Here is a 19,952-nt window from a genome sequence, read left to right on the forward strand (position 1 = left end):
GATCAAACACTGGGACCTGTGGTTCCGACCCATGCCTCAACAATGTATGGAAACTATTAAAAGCGGCTACACAACCCCGACAAACAAACATACCCCTCTTTCCCTCAAGAACTTGACTGGCGCATTTATCGTTCTACTAGTCGGGTTTACTCTCTCCCTTTTGGCTTTCCTTTGCGAACAAGTCGTTTCGATCCCTGAACGTCACCGCCGTCGACGTAATAAGTTACAACAAATGCCACAAGTCTTTGAAGGATCACCTAATACTGCTGATGAAGAAGAAAACGAGGCAACAAGCCTGTAAAGTAAACAGCAGTTGATGTTGACCAATGGAACTTTTGATTGAGTAGTTGAAGAGTAACCGGAGTTAACTGTTTAAAGCGTTTTCATCAAAACTCAACAAAATGGCGTAATACTTAGCACTAATAGAAGAAAGGATAATAGATTTTAGTCCCTTCACAATATTTATCTCTCCACACCTAAAACATTTGATGTTAAACTATTCCCTTCTGCACTCAAAGTTGTCATGTGTTGCTGCATATTTTCAACTTTCCAGCAAGCGGAATGAAAATGACATTTTTCTGGATGAGATTAAAACAAAGAGTTCGATTACCAAGTAACTATCACATCATTGTTCAACTGTAGTCACAGTAATAAATTGCTAGTACATCACAGTTGTCCCAATCTTAAATAAAAATATACCAGACAGTATAGAAAAGATTAAATTTACCTGTTGTAAGCTGTTTTTCATAGAAAACATATTGGACCCAGCACAATTGGATGGGAAGAAGTCTTGTGCTCTCCAGGTTAACAGTGACAACACAATGCACTGCCCATGACTATTATATGGAAATATGATAACAATTATTATAAAGCAGACACTTGGAACATTTTCAAGTCTGAAATCTCACCCAGAGTTGAAACTTGAAGGACAGAAGCTCAAAAAGCTCATTTCTTTAGCACACTAATACTGTAGAACCACAGACAGTCGGCCATGATGGCATTTGGTGTGCAAAACCAAACAATCGCCACTAGCGACACCTACCTACGTTTTCTTTACCTAGACCTGGGTGCGGAGTGGGCGCATTTATTTTCCGTGCTTTTGCAATATTGTGCGACAAAAAAATACACGTTAGGTTTACGTACGAAAGAAAGAATCAATTACTTCACATTTAAAGCACCGAGATACAGGTCGAATGAATTATATTAACTACAACGATCGAGTCAGTTTTTCGGCACTAAATCGACAGCTTTTCCCCTCAAGTATCTCAATACGTTGAATAAAAAACGACATGGCTGGGTAAAAAATTTCTCTACTAAAAAGATAAAAAAAGCCAATCCCGACCCGACGGTTAAAATGAGAAAAGCGCCTTGTAAATCTGACAATCGGAGGCTTTTCGGTCCAGTATCAAATTGTCTGACGTCACCACATTTACTACCCGATGGAGGCCAGTAAACTTTCTTCCAATAAATCCCAAGACCTGCTTCCATCATCTGAAGAATCCTGTTAAATTCGCAGTTTAATGAATGAACTTTCACTTTTTACAAAATGGGTTATTACTTTTTATCTAAAAGTAGTTTCAGAGGGGAATTGTTAGGTAAGGCGAACGCTACGTTAACCTCAAAGAATCCTTGTTTGGCAATACCGAGACGGCAAGTGCCCGATTGACGGACATCTTCATCAACTGCAGGCTCGAGACTCGATTTGTACTGCAAATAAAAATTCCACTATTACATAACATTAAAGAAAACTAGCAGAAGTAAGTTGTAATTACTGCAATGTAAGCACAATTCCCATTAACGACGCTGAGAATTCCGTCAAAATGCGTATCGATAAGAGTGCCACGTCGTTTACTCAATAACCCCTCTGTTTAGAACAGAAAGTTTATTAATTTTAGTAGTTTCAATTAATAAGATAAACTTTTACCTCCGATAGTTTTGTAAATCCCATTTGTAGCTTCCTAATCAAAATAAATAAGAATGAAATATAATGGTTTCACATTATAGATTCACTTACAATAAAAAGAGGATCTAAAGCTGTTCCGCGTTGCACAACCCACTGAAGATGAGATCCAGGCAGATCTTCCAGTCGATCGATGATGGGCGATAGTTTAGGGAATCGCAGAAAGGAGATCAGGATTCCGACGTAAGCGCTGGCAAACACGACAGCACTCAAACACCAAACAATTCCAAGCAAACGAGGCGAAAATCCAATAGAGGGCAATTTTTGTCCAGCTAAACAACAGGATTTTAGTTTTCAAACTAAATTTTAAAATGAAAAGATTTTACATTGACCGATGAGAACTCCGAGAATGAAAAATTGATTCTTCATTAAAACGGGACATTTTGCGTTGTAACGGGTGCACAAACATTTGAAATAAATCCAGAGGATTACGGGTAGAATAGTCACCAGCGCGATCAAGGCAATCCAAGTCTGTTTGGAAATACGCCAATTATTAATATCGATCATTATCTTTAACGTGAAAATTATACCTCCACATGAAAGGGTTTCGTGCAAGCTAATAATCGATTTTCTTCCGCCGGAGGTGGGATGAGTATGGCGGCGGAATCCGCGAAAAAAGCCGTGGAAAAGGCGACGACTTTTGATCGGGAATGGGTGACAGAAAACGGGCCAACACCAATATCAACTTTCTGCGTCGAATAAAACTATATTTAATCGGTTAAAGATTTAATAACTAAAAAAGACCTGACCTGATCAATAATCATTCCAATCATTCCACTCCAACTGCCATTCGGCATTTCTTTACCAAAAGTGTTGTCCTCTGGAAGTTTTAATTCGTACCTGCAAACGAAATTTTTTATTTGGATTCAGATAATTTTAAGTCAATTATCTCACGTGAAGTTGTACAGGTTTTGGAGAGCACGAATGATTTCGTAACAATATCCTTTGTATCCTGTGACGGTTCGGTTTGAATCCCGCTCCAAAATCACTAGAGGTGAATCCTTTAAATAATTGAACAGGTTAATAACGTGCAAACGATTAAATATTTTGTTAAAACATTACTTCCAAAAGGGTCAGCCGCAACTTTTTCCCGTTGAGTTGGCGATGCCAGTTGGCACTTTCAGGAAGGCCTTTGTGATCGAAACTGACCGGATCCGAGGATCGATTCCATTCGTGATCGTTTAACTGAGCGCATTCTTGTAGTTCTTTGCTCACGCTACAGCTCGCGGAAAATTGAAAACAAGAAATTAATGTCAAGTTTGAACTTCTCTAAATAAAAACCAGTTACCTGAACGGAGTTGTTTGATCCAGTAGTAAACGTTTGGTTAACTTATCTACAGTCAAGGAGCAAATATTTTCCTCCAGCCACTTGTAGATGATAAAACTGCCACAAGAGTATTGATTGGTTGCCTATTTTCAAATGCCAGTTAATTCAAATGTATACCAAGCTCATTAAACTAACTTACGTTTAAGCGGTATAGTTCCAAACGTTCGATTTTAAAATCAGATATTGCAGGTGTTGGGCAAGGTGAGAAATACAGACGGAGTAAAGGCAAAACTGACGACGCAAGCGACTCGATGACGTCGCCAACTTGACAGCGATTGACAGCCAACACAATTCCATCAAATTCCCTAACTCCACCTATCAAACATTACCACAATTGATTCTTAAAATTTAGAAAATGTAAGTCAAGCAATTATAAAGCCAAGAAAACACTTTACCCAAAAGGTGATGATTGGTATTGATCATCGACTCGTCTGACAATATCTCCAACGTTGTGAAGTTGAGGGATGTCGGACATTGGATACCTAAAGCGTCGTCGAGGACAGAACTCATCCACTTGTCGAGTGGACTAGTCGGTTGAACAAGGTCTAGTCTTTCATCGTGAATGAAACCTTTTGGCCGCCCCATGAAAATTGAAAGAACGATGATTAGTGGACATTTCCATAAACTGATTTTGGAAAAACATATTTACCGAGTCTGAGGCTGTAAGTCTCCACCATGACGCGACAAAAAGCGATGCAAATCCAAGTTGTAAAAGACGATGGACGATGCATAATTTTTTTCAGACCGGTAAGGCCTCAAGGAACTAGATAACTGGGGAATTTGCATTCAAGTTTTGCCAAACTTTGAAATTTCAAGCCATTATTACAGAGCGCATATGCGTGGGCAGACAGTTACTCAATAACTAAACAAAGAACTTAACATACAAAAAAGAACATCATCCTTTCTACAGTTAATTGGTAAATATTTGACCATTTACAAGTTTGGCATATCGATCGTCCAGCTGTGTTGGGTCTCACGATAAATGCAACAGTCCACCCCCACCCCCTCATAAAATAACACACCCCAAACGGGTAAAATTGAAGGATTCTCCGATAGCGCCGTCCAATCAGCCAGCTCTTATTCATTTTCATCCAACTTGATCTGGATATCATTTCTTGCTATCTGGACTCGAGGGACAGTGAATAATTATTTTCTTCTCCGGCTGCTGCGATTGAACTCTTTTTCTGTATAGTTTCGAGTAAGTGGTAATTGTTGAATCGGCCAAAGAGATCCGACGTCGGCATCATCTTCTTGGTGGAGGGGGACGAGTTTTCTAGGATAAAGATGAAACTCCATCCGACAATATTTCGATTTTTCAAAGTCGTCACGAAATTGATTCCAACGTCGTTGATTTGTGTGGCTCTGTCACTGCCGTCCTGATGAGATCTGGCGCTGTGTTTCATGCCCTCAAATAGCTGCTTCAATTCCGGCTGGATTACCGGCAAAAAGATGTAATTTCCCGAAGTGGCCTGTTCAATTGAAAATGATATAATAATACATTTAATAATAACCTATTAATGCGTTCTGTATACATACCTTTGAAATTTTATTGGAAAATGTCATGGGAGAATGGAAACAATAGTCACCCAACCTTTGCACGAATGCCGGATTAAACATGGGTACGGGACGGATGCAGATGGCACCGATGGGTTTGTTCGATTGCAACAGCCACAGGTAGAAAACCGACTGACCCAAAAGGAAATTGGGAAGGACAGGCATTTCGGGTGGCAATGAGAAAGAAGGTACGGGGATAGTTTCCATTGCCAGAGAAAAAGCTGATGTTTCAGCGATTTCCTGTGGGGTAAATTGATCGACTGAGCCATTCACCTTCTCCATTATGGAATAAATGAGATGCGATATTAGTTTAAAATCTTGCTGGTTTCGGTTTGTCGCCTTCGACGAACGATGACGTCCTTTCGTCAGACTTCCTAATATTCGGAAACCTTCCTCAAATGAATCAAAAGTTGGAATGGGTCGATTGTCTTGATCGTACAAATGGATGGCGATTTTGGTTTCACTACAGAATTTGAGCTCTGAAACAGATTTGAATGTTTCTTGAAGTTTGTTCTCGCACAACTCACGACATTTATTCAAATTCAGAATGAGAGTGTCGATTGTGTCGCCAGATGTCGAGCCCTTGACAAAATTCGCCAGCTCAGGCAGGAAATCCCCTTTGTCTAGAGAATCATTTAAATTCTTCAATTCCTTAATATGAATGATGTTTTCATCTCTTAAATTTTCAATTTCTCTTTTCACTGTCGTTGCCAATTCCTTAAATAGAGAAAGATCTTTGTCCATGTTTGTTCTCATTTCAACAGCAATAGATAGCTTGTTTAACTGCTCGTCTTTCACTCGCTGGAAATCTTTCTTGAGGCTGAAAAAGTCATCTAAATGCCTGACAGTTGTAGTTGTCATGTTGAAGGTAGAATGTTGAGATGATGTGCAGCTGGAGGTGGCAAGGGATTCACACTCGGTACACCATCTTAGCTCCCTGCCATTATCGCTGGTATAAAAGTAAATAATCAAAATTATTTATACTAAAAAATTAAACATGTCAAGTTAGTTACCTCAAACTGCTATCCATTACCCTCTGATTTTTACGTTTTTTAAACATGAGCAATTGAAGGGCATATTCATTGGTTGATAAACTATCAGGTTCTTGCCCAAAGGTTTGACAACAGGTTGGGCAAGCAAAGGAACCTTTTCTATAGATTTCCTATATGAAATAAATTGTTGATCTAAGTTTATGACATTATTTTAATACATTTTAAGAAGACACACCCTTAGACACAATATGCAGACAGTGTGTGAACATGGAAGGAATTTCGGTTTCCTACAGTTGGCATCGTATTCGCACCAGCAAACATCGCAGTTAACGAAATCATCTATTGAATTAACATCTTTGGGTGCCGCCATTTCAAAACGTACCGACCAGAAATAAACGATAAACTAAACTATAAATGGAAGAGAGAGCTGAGAGCAACAAGTTGCCAACTTATCACTATTTACATTGTGTGAGTGAGGCTGGTGTTCAAACCGCGTCGTCTGCTGTTCAAACCGCGGGGGATTTGAAATTTGCCCAGAGAAACACGAACAGAATCTCTTTGCTGTGACTGATGTTTGACTTTAATTAAACTATAAAAATTGGGTGAATGTTTCTTAACGTCAATACATGATACACATAACGATTACAATTTTTTAATACGCTAAAAAGGGAAGTCGTCATTTAAGGGGAAACGGGATTTTTGAAAAAAAATTTATGAGTGAAGAGAAATTACACACCAAAGTGAAAAAATGAACTAACTGATTATTAAATAAACTGGACAACCAAATAAATTGAAGAGTGGCTCACGCTTCCTGCTAAAAAATATATTACGCAACACAATTAGCTTGATAGAACCAAAATAACATCAGGTTATGGCGAATCTTCTGGAGAGTGAACAATAGCCAGGATTGAATCAATCATTCCTTCAGGTTCTTGAAAACAATCATCATCTTCGTCGGTTTCCAAATCAGCGGAAACAACTGGACATGCCGCCTGTTTCTTACGCATTAACGAAAACGCAGCGTGCGACAATGACGCCATATTTCGAAAAACGAGCGAATCTGATGTGTCCTCAGTCAGCAGAGTGAATCCATTTTCGAGAAGTGGACACGTTGGAATGGGTTGATTGTTTTCGTCGAAAATCTTGACAGCAATCCGCATTTTCTTCCTGCGTTCGTACTCGGCGGCGATGGCTGTCGCAGTTTCAAGTGTCGATTTGGACATTTCCAAAGACTTTTCCCATTCATCTTTCGTTTTTGCCAAAGTTTCTTCAGTGTTTGAATTTTTCGAATTATGAGATGCCACTTCCGCCAAGAATAATTCCGTCATTCCGTTCTGAGAGTTTTTTCTAGTCACTTGCTGAAAAATCTCCAAACTGTCCAATTTCGAAAGTGTTTCCGCCTTGAGCAAGTCATTTTGAAATTGAAGTTCGCGTATTTCTTCCTCTTCAGCTTTCACAGCTTTTGAATAAAGATCTAGGTGGACTTGAATTTCACTAATCTTTTGAATGGTCGTGGTCAAATTTTCATTTTCCTCATTTTTAATACTGTAAAATTCGTTCCTCAAGTTAATGAAGCCATCTAAATTCTTGACTGTGTCTGGCTTAACAGTAAGGAGGTCATGTTTAGAAGCTGGGCAATCTGCCTGTGCCTTGAAACCACAAGTAAAGCACCAACATTGTTCACTGGAATTATATAGTAAGATTATTTAATGCATATGTTGGGGGGAAAAAAATATGTTTAACTTACAATTCAAACTTTGTCATTTCTTTGTTCAACTTGAGTATGTGAAGGGCAGAGAAATTTGTGGGCAATGTTTCTACTAATTCCAAACTTGCGTAATTGGATACGTTGCGGCAAAAGGGGCATGAAATGGAACCATCCTCAAATATTTCCTATAAAATGTCAAATAATTTATGTAAATAATAATCATTTCAAATTTAGAAAGTGAGTAATAATCACACAAATATCTCATTACCCGAAGGCACGAAAGACAAATGGTGTGCGAACAAGGTAGACTTTTCGGCTTCTTTGTTTCCTCATGGTATTCGTTGAAACACACACCACAAGTGACGAAATCATCACCTGCATCACTCTGAATGTTGGCTGTTGCCATTGTTCTTCTGATCTAAGAGGTATTTGATCTTAAGTCACGAAAAACAGATCGTTACAATTGCTAGTTTCACTTTATTTAAAATGGGGGGGATCTAAATAAACAATTACGAGTATCTCAAAATAACCATATTTATCTAACAAATGATAAACTACACCCCCTCCTAAAATAAGGCCCTTAGCCTTATCTGTTATCTTAACTCGATAATATAAAATAAGAACAGTATAGATTATTGGTTACAATAGTTTAAGATTGTATCAAGCATTTAAAATGATTGCACGCCATTTCTATTGGGTAATAGGTATATCATTATCTTTTCGACGCCTTAAAGGTCTACTGTAAATTAACCGACTTACAGTCAATGCTGATTACTCGTGTTCTGAAGTGTCGATGGTTTTTAGATGGCTGCTTTCGATTCTAAAATTTTGCTGTGAGCAAATTACAAAAACATTATCGTGATAGTTTAGAGAGCTACTGGAGAAGAACTGAGAAAATGTCTAATAGCAACAGCAGTTGGGTAAGAACTGAAAAATTAGATAGCGCATCAGCCCTTTACCCCAATGGAGCTAATCAGATAATGTGTGTAACAAGAAACAAAACAAATTCAAAGTTTAAAAAAAACACCCGATTAAAATCTTTGTTGAAAAAGAATGACTACAACGGCTGAAAGAAACCTAGGCGATGAACAAAGGTTAGTAAAAGCTTCTAAATGTTTTGATGCATTGAAAAGTGTACCTATTATGATGATATGATATCAGACGGAAACGAAGGTGGTGTGTGTGAGAAAATCGCAGCATTTTAAATTGATTATAAGTTTATAACTTACGGTAAACGATCAACACAAATTAAATTGCAATACATCTAATTTCTTGAACTTTGGGGTAACCAAAAAAATGCAACTGTCGTCCGAAAAATGTTTTCTTCCATATCTGAATTCTGGGGGAAATTTCTTTTATCCTTGAAGGAAGTCAATCTGAAATAATGCAATTTACGTAATTAGCATGAGTTAAATTAATAAAGAAATGAATTGTACCACAAAATCGAGCAGTTTTTCGCCTCCATTTTGTCGTCCTTTCCGAGTTGACATCGAGACATTAAAGAAGACACGACGTGCGAGAGTAAAATCAGATCTTGACGTACAAGCGGATCGTTAATTTTGGAGATACCATCTGAACCGTTTCCGGTCAGCAACTGGAAACCTTGATCGAGAAGAGGACAAATCGTATTTTGGCGCCCATCCAAATCAAAGATCTTGATGGCTATTTTCTTTTTCATCCATTGTTCATATTGACACGAGAGAGACGCCGTCTCTTTGAGACTTTGCTGGCACGTCTCCAAAGACTTGTCTAACTCGACTTTCAGCTTGTCTACCATTTCTTCTGGCGTTGAATCATCCAAACATGAAGCTACTTCAGCGAGGAAGAGTTCTGTAGTTTTGTTCTGTGGATCTTTTTCGCTTATTTGAAGAAGGCCATCCAATTTGGAAACGATTTCATCCATGCAAAGGTTATTTTCATTCTGGAGCTCTTCAATTTGTTTCTTGGCAGCCTCCACAGATTGTGACAGCTCATTCAGGTAACTTTGAATGTATTTTCTCATTTCAAGTCCTACAGTCAAATTGATCTTTTCCTTTGTTTTCTTTGCATGGAATTCTTCTCTGAGTTCAACAAAGGCATCTAAATTATTGACTGTGTCTGCCGACAGATACAGGGTGGAATGTTTGGAGGTGGCACAATCAGTTTTTGCCATGAAACCGCAAGTGAAGCACCAATATTTATCACTGTAAAGATATAATGAAAATTAGCATCATCACTGTAAATGGTAAATACTGAATATTGATACTGGGACAGTTAATTCCTGAAAACATACCATGTATCTTCCAATGTAGTTAATTCAACTATTTGTTGATTCAACTTCAGGATGTGAAGAGCATGAGAGTTAATAGGAAGTTTTCGAACATCTAAATGGCCACCAACTTTTGAACTTTGGCGACAGTAGGGGCATGCAATGGCATTGTTGCGAAATATCCCCTTTTCAATTCAAGATTATTTTAACTAGTAACACACCACTACTAAAAACACTTAATTTTGTAAATTTTACCTGGAGGCAAGTAAGGCAAACAGTGTGAGAACAAGGTAAGACTTTTGGCTTCCTGGAATCTTCATTGTATTCACTCATGCAAATACTGCAAGTCACGAATTCGTCTTCGATAGCTGACGCCATTTCCCACTGCAAATGTGCGTTATTTTGAAAAAGATATCGCTGGCTAATTAAAAGTTATGTTTACGAACACAAATCTAATCTAATCGTTAAGAAACACGTGTTGAGAGAACTACAGTAGGCTAAATTTGATTTTGCAGAATGCAATGCTCCCAATGCATGGCAGAATGATACACAACCGTTAGTGGCGCCACACACGGCGAAGAACAACATCTAATTACGGAACAGCGGGAACGCACAAAAATTATGAAATCAGTTTTAGTGTTGATTCTTTCGTTAAATGGGAAAAAGGAATTACTGTTCATTCTTAACGATGAGATTTAGAATTTATTTTCTGATTTATTTTCCCCATTTCTTCACTCATGTCACTCGAAGAGAAATGAAGACACGGTTGACGATAAATAAAAAAGAGTTTAAAACGAAATGGATGTAGTACGGGAATTGTGAACGTAAAATGGTGCATGAAGCATTTCTAGGTTTTTTCTCTGCTTTCAAACAAGTATGAGTAAAATAACACAGTCTGGATAATTAGAATAAACCTTAACCTTACAATGTTTCGACATCAACACAAAACAGAAAACAACAAGTTAGCGCACCAACTTTCACAATTGTTACATTCAAGATCAACAGCTTAAGATAAATTGGGCGGAGAATTAATTTACTGTTTACTAAAAAAAAAATTTCTTTATTTCCATTACACCAGCCAACTGCTAATGTTCTTCGCGTTCCGCTGTAGAAATGGGATCCTTTAAAAATACGTCGGTCAGTGAGAAATCATAGGCTTTCCGCTTTAGGCTTCGAGGACTTTAATTGACATTGACGATGTCTTCGAACCATCAACTTTTGATGATGAAGCCGTTGCTGGAATTGTCGGTTGAGATTTGTGTTTCACAATTACATACGTAGAATTGTCTTTGAGCTTTTGCTCCACATTACATACATTAGGAGCAGAATAGTCACATAGAACTTTGCCCGTCTTTTGATTAACCAACAGGATGAAGTCGACCGAATCTTTCCACGGCTGATCAGAAGAGGTGCTGGGAGGTGTCAACGAATTAATGTGGCTTTGCGGTTCTTGTAACTGAGACGACTTCTCACTCATTGCGTGGAGTGAATCTCGCACATGGTTAGCACAGTAAACACTGTTTGTTAGCGCATCACTACTGCACCCGTCCACAAAACATAGTCTTCTGTCAAACGTACTCGGGCTTCTACTCTTTCTCGAACTGATGTGGGCCTTTTGCTGCACACCTTCAGTTTCCGATTTTCCCTTCTCTTTGGACGTTAAGGAAATATTCGGCTCCTTGGATGAGACCACGTTTTTGAACCGTTTAGATGCACAACTTTCTTCCTGTACTGATGTCCTTTTTTGTTTCAATCGAGTAGATGGACTACTTGAAGACTCAAGGCTGGATGATGCAATCGGCGAAACAGACCTTGTCGCTTCTGTCAACTTTCCGTGTTTTATATTATAAACTCCAACTTGACGGTTCAGCTCCTCGAATATTTGTTTTTGCGTTAACATCTCTCCATCGACAATAGGCTGTCCTTGATTGAAGGGTGGTTTATTGGTAGCGGGTGTGGTTTCGATAGGCGTCTTTTCTTCTTTCGATTCCGCTATCGCCGAAGATGAAAGTACTGAAATTGATTTGACAACAGACGTGGGCCTTGACAAGGAAGATTTCAGTTGGGATGAGTTTGACTGAATTTTGGCTTTGACGGGGCACGAAACATTTTCTGAATTTTGAGTTTCTTGATTTTTGATGTTTTCCGATTCTGCATCGCTTTGGGTAGCCCCAACTGCATTTTGTCTTGGCAATGAAGCATTAGACATGGGTTGGTCTACAGCAGGCGGAGCTTGTACCACCACAACGCCTATCAGGTAATCTGAATTGCGGTTTTCCTGAAAAGCTAGAAAATAGGAAATGTGAGGATGAATGTAGATGGTAGAGAATGAAAAAGTTACTTACATGGTTTAACGTAGAACGGTAATTCGAAAGGCAACGGACTCTCTTTGCCCAAAGGAACCACATAAAAGGCTTTAAACCTCAAAGGTAGTTTTGAATCTTGAGCGCCAGCAATAATGGCAAACATGTCCAGGAAGTTTAGTTCATCGTAGAAGAACTTGTAGCCTTCAATATCAGCAGATGTAGCTGCTGGAGTAATTTGGAAAACAACAATGTGTTCGGCAATCGTTTGGTTCGTTTCTCTCTTTTTCCGCAAGTAAGCCCAAACTTTTTCGGGTTCGACAGTGCCCACAACTTTTATTGATTTGGGCATTTCCAAGTCAGCAAGAACAGAACGAGTGTCGTCCTAAAAGAAACAAGTAAACATCAAATTGGTATTGTGTTAATTGATTCTATTTATAACTTACGACCAGACTATCCAAGCCGGCCTTGAAACTCCAGCCTCCGTGAATGAATGTCCCATTCCAAAAATTTCTTTTCGGGTCCGATAGACTAATCTCTTGGTTGCGCGTCATAATATTTCGATCACTCCCTTCTCCTGGTCTAGAATCACACCGTTTATCCAATGAAGGGATCATCCTCAATGTGTTTGCGTTTGAAACTGAACCACGTTTACTGGCATTAGCATTAGCTGATCCCCAATCATCGGTCGCAGGAATACCAGCAATTGTACAACTACTAGCAATTGCTGTAGCAGGCGTTGCAGCAGATGAATTGCTCGCGATACCCAAATAATCCAATACAGGTTGACTGTTAACAATACGTGCATTATAGCTGGATGTCGGAGTATTTCTCGCACCTCTTGAAGCAGTGTTGACACCGGTTACCCATGGACTGCTGGCTTTGTCTGAAGCTGATCCCATATCATTCTTCTTTTCACCAGAGTCAAAACTCGATGGTTTTGTATCTGGCGTGACTGTAATTGTTCCCTTATCGTCAAAAGCCGACAGAACAGTGTTGGAACTAGGTGCACCGTAACTGGATGCAAGAGAATTTCTTGCACCTCTTCCGCCAGTTGAAGGACAATTGTAAGATAAATGCCCGTCTTGGTTGCACTGAAATATTTTTAGTGAAAAAGTTAATTTTGTAATAGTAATTCAACTGATGTAATGGAAGTTACTTTAAAGCAAGGACGTGTGATTCCGCCACCAGCCCTTCCGCCACCTCTTCCTCGAGTCGGGCCAGTTGGACAATTATAGGACATATGGCCTTCTTCATTGCACTGAAACATTCAAGGCATAATAAATAAGTAACCTTTGCATTTAAATAATTGTTACAATAAATAAGTTACTTTAAAGCAAGGACGTGTGATTCCGCCTCTTCCACCACCTCTTCCACGATTGGGATCAGTTGGACAATTATAGGACATATGGCCTTCTTCATTGCACTGTTAAAGAAAGAGTTATAATTTTACAATTTAAAAAATATTTAAGAATATTACCTTAAAACAAGGACGCAATGGCTTTATATATTTATCACTGTAAAGATATAATTACAATTAGCACTTTCACTGTAAATACTGAAAATGACTGAATTTTATTGATATTGGGACAACTTTTGACAAGCATACCATGTTTTTTTTGCTATGTTTTGCCATGTTGGAGTTAATCCCGCAATTTTTTTATTCAACTTCAGGATGTGAAGAGCATGATTGTTGTTAGGTAGCCTTCCCACATCTAAATGGCCATTTAATTTAAAACTTTGACGACAGTAGGGGCATGCAATGGCATTGTCCTGAAATATCCCCTTTTCAATTCAAGATTATTTTAACTAGTAACACACCACAACTAAAAACACTTGATTTTGTAAATTTTACCTGGAGGCAAGAAAGGCAAACAGTGTGCGAACATGGCAAGACTTTAGGTTTCCTGGTATATTCATTGTACTCATTGATGCAAATACTGCAAGTCACGAAATCGTTTTCGAAAGCTGACGCCATTTCCTACTCCAAATTTGCGTTCTTTTGAAAAAGATATCTGGCTAATCAAAAGTTATGTTGACGAACACAAATCTAATCTAATCGTTGAGAAACACGTGGTGAGAGAACTGCAGTAGACTAAATTTGATTTCACAGAATGCATGACAGAATTATACACAACCAAGGCGTTGGTGGCGCCACACACGGCGAAGAACTTACGGAACAGCGGGAACGTACAAAAATTACGAAATCAGTTTTTGTGTTGATTCTTTTCGTTGAATGGGAAAAATTAATTACTGTTCTGATTTAGACTTTGCTTGTTAAATTTTTAAGGTAAATCATAATGAAATTAATTGAAATGAGGGTCGGAGATAAAAAGGAAAATGAGTGGCTTCCCGATGAATGCGCCATGGTGTGTTTAATCCATGGAGCATAGAAACTGACTCTAGTGTAAAGGATGGAAGGTTTTTTGTTACAATCTTTAGCAAGCGAAAGGATTCCAATTTGTCTCCATTTGCCATTTGAACGTTTGAAAATCAGCGGACTGCCGCGATCGTACTATAATTACACACGAATCATTAAAAGTTTAAAGAAATTCAATTTTGTGTGATGTTATACGTCGCTTATGATGCATGCTCCACTTCTTCCGAGACCATTGCCTTTGGTGCATAACATACTGTCTTCAATCTCGCCGAAAGAATCTCTACAATACGACTTGGACATGACAGTGGCCCTCATCTTGTAAAGGACTGCATCATTGGGAAAGTACTCCATTTGATCTGCATAGCGATAACATTTAGTAATATCAGAGTAATTTAAGTTACAGAGTTTTATTCGACGAACCTTTAAAAGTTGAACCCCATCCTGCAATGGTGACTTGTTCACCGACGTAATCTATTTCTTTCCAATCGGCCAGACAAACTGGGTGAACAAATCCTAAGATATGTCAATGCCAAAAGCCATGAATGAATTATCGACATAACCTTGAGTGTTATGTTATCTTGATACTTGAGAAGGTGACGACAGATGGGAGTTTAATCAGGGCGATATCTGCGGTCAGCGTTTCCGAATAGTCCGGATGAAAAAAGAAGCTATTCATGTCTAATTCGAGGGATTGTCGGTTAACATCAACCGCCGTTTTATAGTTGTGCATGCCCAGTGTAACCCACATTTCTGCAACTCGATCCCTGGATTCATAAAAAATTCAATCATTAATATCAACTGGATTTGTATTGATGTACACCACTCACCCTTCAATATTTGTCTTCAGGCATTGAGCAGATGTAAGAATCCATTGATCTGATATCAAACTTCCTCCGCAAGTGTGCCTAGTACCGCTCTTCGTGAATATTCGAATGTCGGCTTGCCAAGGGAATTCGATATAGTCTGCCTCCACTCCGACACCGATCTTGTCTTGGCCTTTGTTTGCCTTCGAGATGCTATTGGACACTCCACAAGCGTATTGAGCGTTTTCACCTTTAATGTTAAAACAAAGTTTTTTTTTTCTTATTAGTAAAATTAACCAAAATAGAACTGGAAAAAAGGTGCGCTATTTACCAGGCGGTGACTTAGTCATGAAGAATAAAAAATACATGGACGTAAAAGCCAAAATACCCACGATGAAAACAGGGGCTCGGGAAAGAAAAGTGGACATTCTTGGTAAGTCAGTGAATTAAGACAAATGATCGCTTAACGTCCGTACAATTATTTGTATAGACTTGAGTAGACTGGGTCAGTGCAATCACAGGAAAGTAACGTTTTAATTTCGTTATCTATTGGCACAAAGTTTAAAAAAATTACTTACGGAGGAATGTGCGTGTGTAGACCTGGACAACACAAATTAGACTGATACGAGTAGCTAGGGAAAGGTTGTGTTTAAGCCAATTTATCTCGCATATAAATGCCAAGCCAGTGCCAGAGGTATTACACAACGTCATGGTGTGAATTCATTAAACTTGAAAATGTCAACATATTTTAATGGTTTGGATCAATTGGCATTCACAGACAGTCGCGTGGTGGTGAAATTAATTAACAACACCATCTTAAGTCATTTAACTTGATAGCAATTTATCGCCCCCTACAAAACTGAACGCAAAACTAAAAATAATTAGAGATACAGATAAAAAGGCGTACGTGTGGGGACCAGACGAATACGGGCTGGTTGTGGGAACGGGAGTTGAAGTGACGGTTGGAGGTGAATTTGTAGGGGCCGTGGGTACAATGACGCCCTGGATCCACGATGAATAGGAGCTGATCCTGGTGTAGCCACTAGGAAAATTCTTCTGACAGCCTAGGCTTGAGCCGAATGAAACGATTCCAATTTGCTTCCATTTGCCATTGGATTCTTTGAAAATTAATGGCCCTCCACTGTCACTCTGAATTGAACGAAAAGACGTTACTCTTGCACATCGTGATTCACAGATCAATTGAGCTTACTTTACAAGGCCCACTGCGATTGGCTCCACTGGTACAGATGATTTTCTCTGTAATCATGCCGGGATAGGTATCACTACAGACGCTATTGGAGATGACTGGAACTGTCACTTTGCGGAGCACAGGACTAAGGCTAGCACCGAAACCTGCGGGCCCAAAATATTTTGTTTTAGTTGTGATTAAATCTTGTACAGGATCTCAACTGTTACCATCCGAAGTGAAACCCCATCCGGCGACGGTGGCAGGTTCGTTGATGTAATCCGGTTCAGTCGAACTTGCAAGGCAGATTGGACGGATGTATTCTAAACGTCAAATCAAAAGTTATCAGTGCAAAAACAGACCAAAATATAAATAAATTAAAAACTTAATACGCGAGAAAGTAACGGTAGTTGAGAGTTTAATTAGGGCAATGTCGTTGGAGAAATTGTTCACGTTCCAGTCAGGGTGAACGACGTAATTATTCGCAACGTACATTTTCCGATTGATTTCATCAGTCGCTGCATAATTGTGGACTCCTAAATAGACGCTGATTCGCTCCATCTGTTGTCTGTATGAATGGATTAAAGAAATTTTAAATAAACTTTGTGTGGAAGATAAAGATGCTGAACCTACCCTGATGTGAGTAAAAGGCAGTGGGCGGCCGTGAGAATCCAATGATCGTTTATCAAACTTCCGCCACACATTTTATCATCGTTGTTAGCTATCTCGACTACGATCAACGCTTGCCAAGGGAATTCGTTTGGCGCAGTTTCCTCTCCACCAACAATCTTGTTGCTTTCAGAGTTTGATTGCATAACATTTGTATTCGCCACTCCGCATTCGGCATAAGAGCTGTTGTTCTCACCTAAATAAAAACATGATGTTAACAAGAGATAATAAGATAAGATTTTTTCGTTCTGTTTTATTTACCAACAAGCATAACCTTATCTTGTTCTGGCGTAATATTTTGGTCCTTTATTCGTTGCACAACATCAGACCTAGTTACAGTTATCACGGTGTGTGGATGGAATGAAAAGGTCGAAAAATCCTGCCATTGTCAACCATAATAAAATTATCCCACAATACAAGACAGATAACAAAATGATTTTACCTTGACATTAAACTTGGAGCTGAGGTACAGTCCGTTAGAAGCGACAACTGAAAAAACACTCAAAATTGCCGCTGCTAAAAGAATGATACCCGCCGGAGGATGGATTCTCTTTCGAAATTTGAAATCCATTCTGGATCGTTACTGCAACTGAAAACTTTGTACAATAATTAATAATATCAAACGACTTGAGCACGGCGTGTAGTATCTTCGAATGAAAGCGATCAGGAACATGCGGGTGGTGTAAACCTTTTTGTGAAATCCTAATGATAACGGATCAATGCACATGACAAGGAAAAATTGCCTGAATGTTGCAATAATAGATTTTGATTTATCCATCGTTATTGCTGTTTCGTACGTGCAAGTCTGTAGAGATAACCAATAAAATTATCTTGGACGGGAGTCACACAAAACCCCCGACAGACCAGCGACATATTAATCAAAAGCAAAGAAGACGACCTTTCAATCACTAAAAGATAAACAGGAACAACCTACTTTTCTCGGTGTGATCCTGCGTCTTGCTTTTGGACAATACTTCCATCCAAAACCATGTTTAGTGGAGACTAAAAAATAAAAGAGATTAATCACAAAATAAATTATCTGAAAAATTTTGTTGATTGATCGCATAAAAGAATAGTGGAAATGTGCTTGTTTTGAAGAACCTAGGCTTTCAAACAGTTAGGCGTTCTGTAGATAAAGAATTTGCTTTAAAGATTTAACCTTTACGCAAAATTAGCTGACCAAAATTGGTGTGACGTTAGCTCTTAATTTTATTTGCGATACATCTACATTATTAAATAACTTAGCGATTAGAGGCAGAAGCGATATCGATTACAAGTTTTAAACCTATATCGAACATTTTTTAATAAATATCAGGATTGATTGTTTAGTTTTCCTTTCGTGGGTATTGTGGACGTATTTCATTGCTGGAAGTCTAGTCTGAATCTGAAAAAAATTGTACATGAAAATCAAAGGTCTGATCATACCGAAAATGGAAAAATGTTAATTAAATAAAACCTTCGTGATCGTTTGAAGCGACACCGGAAAGAAGATGGAACATTTTCTGTCTCTGCAATAAAGAAAATACGACGTGTGAAAGCAATGCCGACTCTTGTGTGATGAATGGGACCAAGACTTTGGTGACGTTGCCATTGATTTTGCCCCAAAAATGCCCGTCTCGGATCAATAAAGAGCACTCAGGCACAACATGATTTTTTTCATCCACCATTTTGACTAATATGCCGAGTTTCTTGCACAACTCAGACTCGGAAGTGACCTTTAGACTTTCTTTGTAATATGCATCAACTGGTTCGTTTAACTTCTCTTTGCCTGCATCCACCATTGTGCTGTCGTTATTATTCAATAGAGACCATACTTCAGATGAGAAAAAGTGTGCAGGAATATCACGAGACACCACTTCTTCAGTAGGCTGTGTTGCCTTCAAAGCTGCCAATTTGGATGCCATGTGAGTCAAGCGCAGAATGTTTTCTTGTTGAAGTTGTTTAATTTCTTCCTGAGCAGCCTCCACCGATACAGTCAGAAACTCCAAATTCTTGCTAGCATGTTTTTCTTTGGCTATAGCTGTTGTAAGGTTTTCTATTTCTTTCTTTATTCCTGCTTCTTTTTTGGCTTTAGCAAAATTTTCCAAATTCCTGATTGTGCCAACAGTTAGATCACCAGTATGATGATTTAGGCTACTGCAGCTATCAATTGTTTCTGATCCACAACTGAAGCACCAACTTTTTTCTCTGAAAGGTAAAGAATATTTTATAATTATGAACATGTCAAAATAAAACACATTAAGGATTCTTACAGTTTAGTGGATGAAGCAATTTGTTGGTTTAGTTTAATTATTTGAAGAGTGTAAATATTGTTAGGCAGCAACCTCCTTATTAAATCTGCTCTGTTTAAATCCTCAGTTAAACCATTATGTTGAGAAACATTTCGACAGAAGGGGCATTTAAGAATAAACATTGGATATTGATCTTGATGAAGTATTTCCTATTTCAATTTGGAAACAGAAAAATATTTTTTAAGGGGGAAGCATTTAAATGAAATAATTACCTCCAAGCACGTAAGGCAAATGGTGTGCAAACAAGGGAGACATTTCGGTATTTTGAGGAGTTCGTCGTATTCGTTCATACAGACACAACATGTCAAAAATTCTTCATCGACCGTCCCAATATTTACCGTCGCCATTACGCTGTTTATTTCTCTGTTGAAACTTGAAACCTGAATAAATTGTTACAGGGCCAATAAAAGACATTCACGTCCGGTTTAACATACGTCTCCAGTCAAGACTCAAGAGACCACGATGACGATGGGATTGCCGCCAGCACTCCAGCAGACAATAGTTTCAACCAAAGCGACATTGCCATAATTT

General features: G+C 38.6%; 7 protein-coding genes across 11 annotated transcripts; all 7 read right to left on the reverse strand.

Moving 5' to 3' along the window:
• Positions 1 to 1,068: 1,068 nt before the first annotated feature.
• LOC124326094 (probable glutamate receptor) lies at positions 1,069 to 4,395 on the reverse strand. 2 transcript variants are annotated; one of them, XM_046784717.1, is made up of 14 exons: positions 3,937 to 4,395; positions 3,683 to 3,856; positions 3,427 to 3,602; positions 3,249 to 3,370; positions 3,023 to 3,176; positions 2,855 to 2,961; positions 2,710 to 2,800; positions 2,491 to 2,649; positions 2,287 to 2,431; positions 2,015 to 2,232; positions 1,925 to 1,958; positions 1,773 to 1,864; positions 1,559 to 1,707; positions 1,069 to 1,501 (listed from the first exon to the last, which is right to left on the reverse strand). In XM_046784717.1, exons 1-14 carry the CDS (start codon positions 4,016 to 4,018, stop codon positions 1,222 to 1,224), a joined length of 1,983 nt encoding a protein of 660 aa, XP_046640673.1. In that variant the 5' UTR covers positions 4,019 to 4,395; the 3' UTR covers positions 1,069 to 1,221. The 2 variants fall into 2 exon arrangements, with proteins under 2 accessions (XP_046640673.1, XP_046640672.1); XM_046784716.1 differs by having other exon boundaries at positions 2,491 to 2,664.
• A 756-nt stretch (positions 4,396 to 5,151) lies between these two features.
• Positions 5,152 to 6,203, reverse strand: LOC124327767. The gene is made up of 4 exons (XM_046786762.1): positions 6,069 to 6,203; positions 5,855 to 6,003; positions 5,281 to 5,790; positions 5,152 to 5,215 (listed from the first exon to the last, which is right to left on the reverse strand). Exons 1-4 carry the CDS (start codon positions 6,201 to 6,203, stop codon positions 5,152 to 5,154), a joined length of 858 nt encoding a protein of 285 aa, XP_046642718.1.
• A 499-nt stretch (positions 6,204 to 6,702) lies between these two features.
• On the reverse strand, positions 6,703 to 7,947 carry LOC124327768 (RING finger protein nhl-1-like). Its single transcript, XM_046786763.1, has 3 exons — positions 7,810 to 7,947; positions 7,581 to 7,726; positions 6,703 to 7,516 (listed from the first exon to the last, which is right to left on the reverse strand). The coding sequence occupies exons 1-3, from the start codon at positions 7,945 to 7,947 to the stop codon at positions 6,703 to 6,705; spliced, it is 1,098 nt and encodes a 365-aa protein (XP_046642719.1).
• Positions 7,948 to 8,567: 620 nt separating this feature from the next.
• On the reverse strand, positions 8,568 to 14,211 carry LOC124326064. 4 transcript variants are annotated; one of them, XM_046784669.1, is made up of 12 exons: positions 14,143 to 14,211; positions 13,948 to 14,073; positions 13,702 to 13,877; positions 13,573 to 13,609; positions 13,423 to 13,518; positions 13,252 to 13,353; positions 12,539 to 13,186; positions 12,135 to 12,477; positions 10,045 to 12,075; positions 9,814 to 9,974; positions 8,978 to 9,724; positions 8,568 to 8,917 (listed from the first exon to the last, which is right to left on the reverse strand). In XM_046784669.1, exons 2-9 carry the CDS (start codon positions 14,068 to 14,070, stop codon positions 10,955 to 10,957), a joined length of 2,646 nt encoding a protein of 881 aa, XP_046640625.1. In that variant the 5' UTR covers positions 14,071 to 14,073; positions 14,143 to 14,211; the 3' UTR covers positions 8,568 to 8,917; positions 8,978 to 9,724; positions 9,814 to 9,974; positions 10,045 to 10,954. The 4 variants fall into 4 exon arrangements, with proteins under 4 accessions (XP_046640625.1, XP_046640627.1, XP_046640628.1 ...); XM_046784671.1 differs by lacking the exons at positions 13,423 to 13,518; positions 14,143 to 14,211 and having other exon boundaries at positions 13,948 to 14,112; XM_046784672.1 differs by lacking the exons at positions 13,252 to 13,353; positions 14,143 to 14,211 and having other exon boundaries at positions 13,948 to 14,112.
• On the reverse strand, positions 8,897 to 10,167 carry LOC124327769 (E3 ubiquitin-protein ligase TRIM32-like). Its single transcript, XM_046786764.1, has 4 exons — positions 10,045 to 10,167; positions 9,814 to 9,974; positions 9,085 to 9,724; positions 8,897 to 8,917 (listed from the first exon to the last, which is right to left on the reverse strand). Exons 1-4 carry the CDS (start codon positions 10,165 to 10,167, stop codon positions 8,897 to 8,899), a joined length of 945 nt encoding a protein of 314 aa, XP_046642720.1.
• On the reverse strand, positions 14,179 to 15,728 carry LOC124326348 (chymotrypsin-like elastase family member 2A). Its single transcript, XM_046785108.1, has 6 exons — positions 15,603 to 15,728; positions 15,300 to 15,518; positions 15,058 to 15,236; positions 14,893 to 14,985; positions 14,668 to 14,828; positions 14,179 to 14,607 (listed from the first exon to the last, which is right to left on the reverse strand). The coding sequence occupies exons 1-6, from the start codon at positions 15,701 to 15,703 to the stop codon at positions 14,356 to 14,358; spliced, it is 1,005 nt and encodes a 334-aa protein (XP_046641064.1). The 5' UTR covers positions 15,704 to 15,728; the 3' UTR covers positions 14,179 to 14,355.
• Positions 15,729 to 15,732: 4 nt separating this feature from the next.
• On the reverse strand, positions 15,733 to 19,921 carry LOC124326137 (transmembrane protease serine 11B-like). The gene is made up of 11 exons (XM_046784799.1): positions 19,634 to 19,921; positions 19,383 to 19,570; positions 19,063 to 19,317; positions 17,573 to 17,603; positions 17,392 to 17,509; positions 17,095 to 17,326; positions 16,854 to 17,029; positions 16,692 to 16,784; positions 16,486 to 16,628; positions 16,183 to 16,424; positions 15,733 to 15,821 (listed from the first exon to the last, which is right to left on the reverse strand). The coding sequence occupies exons 1-11, from the start codon at positions 19,766 to 19,768 to the stop codon at positions 15,818 to 15,820; spliced, it is 1,617 nt and encodes a 538-aa protein (XP_046640755.1). The 5' UTR covers positions 19,769 to 19,921; the 3' UTR covers positions 15,733 to 15,817.
• Between the last annotated feature and the right edge of the window lie 31 nt (positions 19,922 to 19,952).

Source organism: Daphnia pulicaria, chromosome 2 (genome assembly GCF_021234035.1).
Source record: "Daphnia pulicaria isolate SC F1-1A chromosome 2, SC_F0-13Bv2, whole genome shotgun sequence".
NCBI lineage: Eukaryota > Metazoa > Arthropoda > Branchiopoda > Diplostraca > Daphniidae > Daphnia > Daphnia pulicaria.

What these genes read in the sequence shown, in the direction of transcription:
- LOC124326137 (XM_046784799.1), bottom strand. Translation starts at nt 19,768, where the DNA reads ATGGCGACGGTAAATATTGGGACGGTCGATGAAGAATTTTTGACATGT. An exon ending in GCTCCAAGTTTAATGTCAAG is followed by an intron (nt 17,510 to 17,572) that starts GTAAAATCATTT and finishes TGACAATGGCAG; the next exon opens with GATTTTTCGACCTTTTCATT. An exon ending in ATGGGGTTTCACTTCGGATG is followed by an intron (nt 16,629 to 16,691) that starts GTAACAGTTGAG and finishes TTGGGCCCGCAG; the next exon opens with GTTTCGGTGCTAGCCTTAGT.
- LOC124326094 (XM_046784716.1), bottom strand. Translation starts at nt 4,018, where the DNA reads ATGCATCGTCCATCGTCTTTTACAACTTGGATTTGCATCGCTTTTTGT. An exon ending in TGGAACTATACCGCTTAAAC is followed by an intron (nt 3,371 to 3,426) that starts GTAAGTTAGTTT and finishes ATTTGAAAATAG; the next exon opens with GCAACCAATCAATACTCTTG. An exon ending in CAAAACCTGTACAACTTCAC is followed by an intron (nt 2,801 to 2,854) that starts GTGAGATAATTG and finishes TTTCGTTTGCAG; the next exon opens with GTACGAATTAAAACTTCCAG.
- LOC124327767 (XM_046786762.1), bottom strand. Translation starts at nt 6,203, where the DNA reads ATGGCGGCACCCAAAGATGTTAATTCAATAGATGATTTCGTTAACTGC. An exon ending in GTAATGGATAGCAGTTTGAG is followed by an intron (nt 5,791 to 5,854) that starts GTAACTAACTTG and finishes CTTTTATACCAG; the next exon opens with CGATAATGGCAGGGAGCTAA. An exon ending in ACCAAAATCGCCATCCATTT is followed by an intron (nt 5,216 to 5,280) that starts GTACGATCAAGA and finishes TCCGAATATTAG; the next exon opens with GAAGTCTGACGAAAGGACGT.
- LOC124327768 (XM_046786763.1), bottom strand. Translation starts at nt 7,947, where the DNA reads ATGGCAACAGCCAACATTCAGAGTGATGCAGGTGATGATTTCGTCACT. An exon ending in TTTGTCTTTCGTGCCTTCGG is followed by an intron (nt 7,727 to 7,809) that starts GTAATGAGATAT and finishes GACATTTTATAG; the next exon opens with GAAATATTTGAGGATGGTTC. An exon ending in GAAATGACAAAGTTTGAATT is followed by an intron (nt 7,517 to 7,580) that starts GTAAGTTAAACA and finishes ATATAATTCCAG; the next exon opens with TGAACAATGTTGGTGCTTTA.
- LOC124326348 (XM_046785108.1), bottom strand. Translation starts at nt 15,703, where the DNA reads ATGTCCACTTTTCTTTCCCGAGCCCCTGTTTTCATCGTGGGTATTTTG. An exon ending in ACTAAGTCACCGCCTGGTAA is followed by an intron (nt 15,519 to 15,602) that starts ATAGCGCACCTT and finishes TAAAGGTGAAAA; the next exon opens with CGCTCAATACGCTTGTGGAG. An exon ending in ATGGGGTTCAACTTTTAAAG is followed by an intron (nt 14,829 to 14,892) that starts GTTCGTCGAATA and finishes ATCGCTATGCAG; the next exon opens with ATCAAATGGAGTACTTTCCC.
- LOC124327769 (XM_046786764.1), bottom strand. Translation starts at nt 10,167, where the DNA reads ATGGCGTCAGCTATCGAAGACGAATTCGTGACTTGCAGTATTTGCATG. An exon ending in TTTGCCTTACTTGCCTCCAG is followed by an intron (nt 9,975 to 10,044) that starts GTAAAATTTACA and finishes TGAATTGAAAAG; the next exon opens with GGGATATTTCGCAACAATGC. An exon ending in ACTACATTGGAAGATACATG is followed by an intron (nt 9,725 to 9,813) that starts GTATGTTTTCAG and finishes ATATCTTTACAG; the next exon opens with TGATAAATATTGGTGCTTCA.
- LOC124326064 (XM_046784669.1), bottom strand. Translation starts at nt 14,070, where the DNA reads ATGGCGTCAGCTTTCGAAAACGATTTCGTGACTTGCAGTATTTGCATC. An exon ending in TCACACGTCCTTGCTTTAAA is followed by an intron (nt 13,354 to 13,422) that starts GTAACTTATTTA and finishes TGAATGTTTCAG; the next exon opens with TGCAATGAAGAAGGCCATAT. An exon ending in TCACACGTCCTTGCTTTAAA is followed by an intron (nt 13,187 to 13,251) that starts GTAACTTCCATT and finishes AAAATATTTCAG; the next exon opens with TGCAACCAAGACGGGCATTT.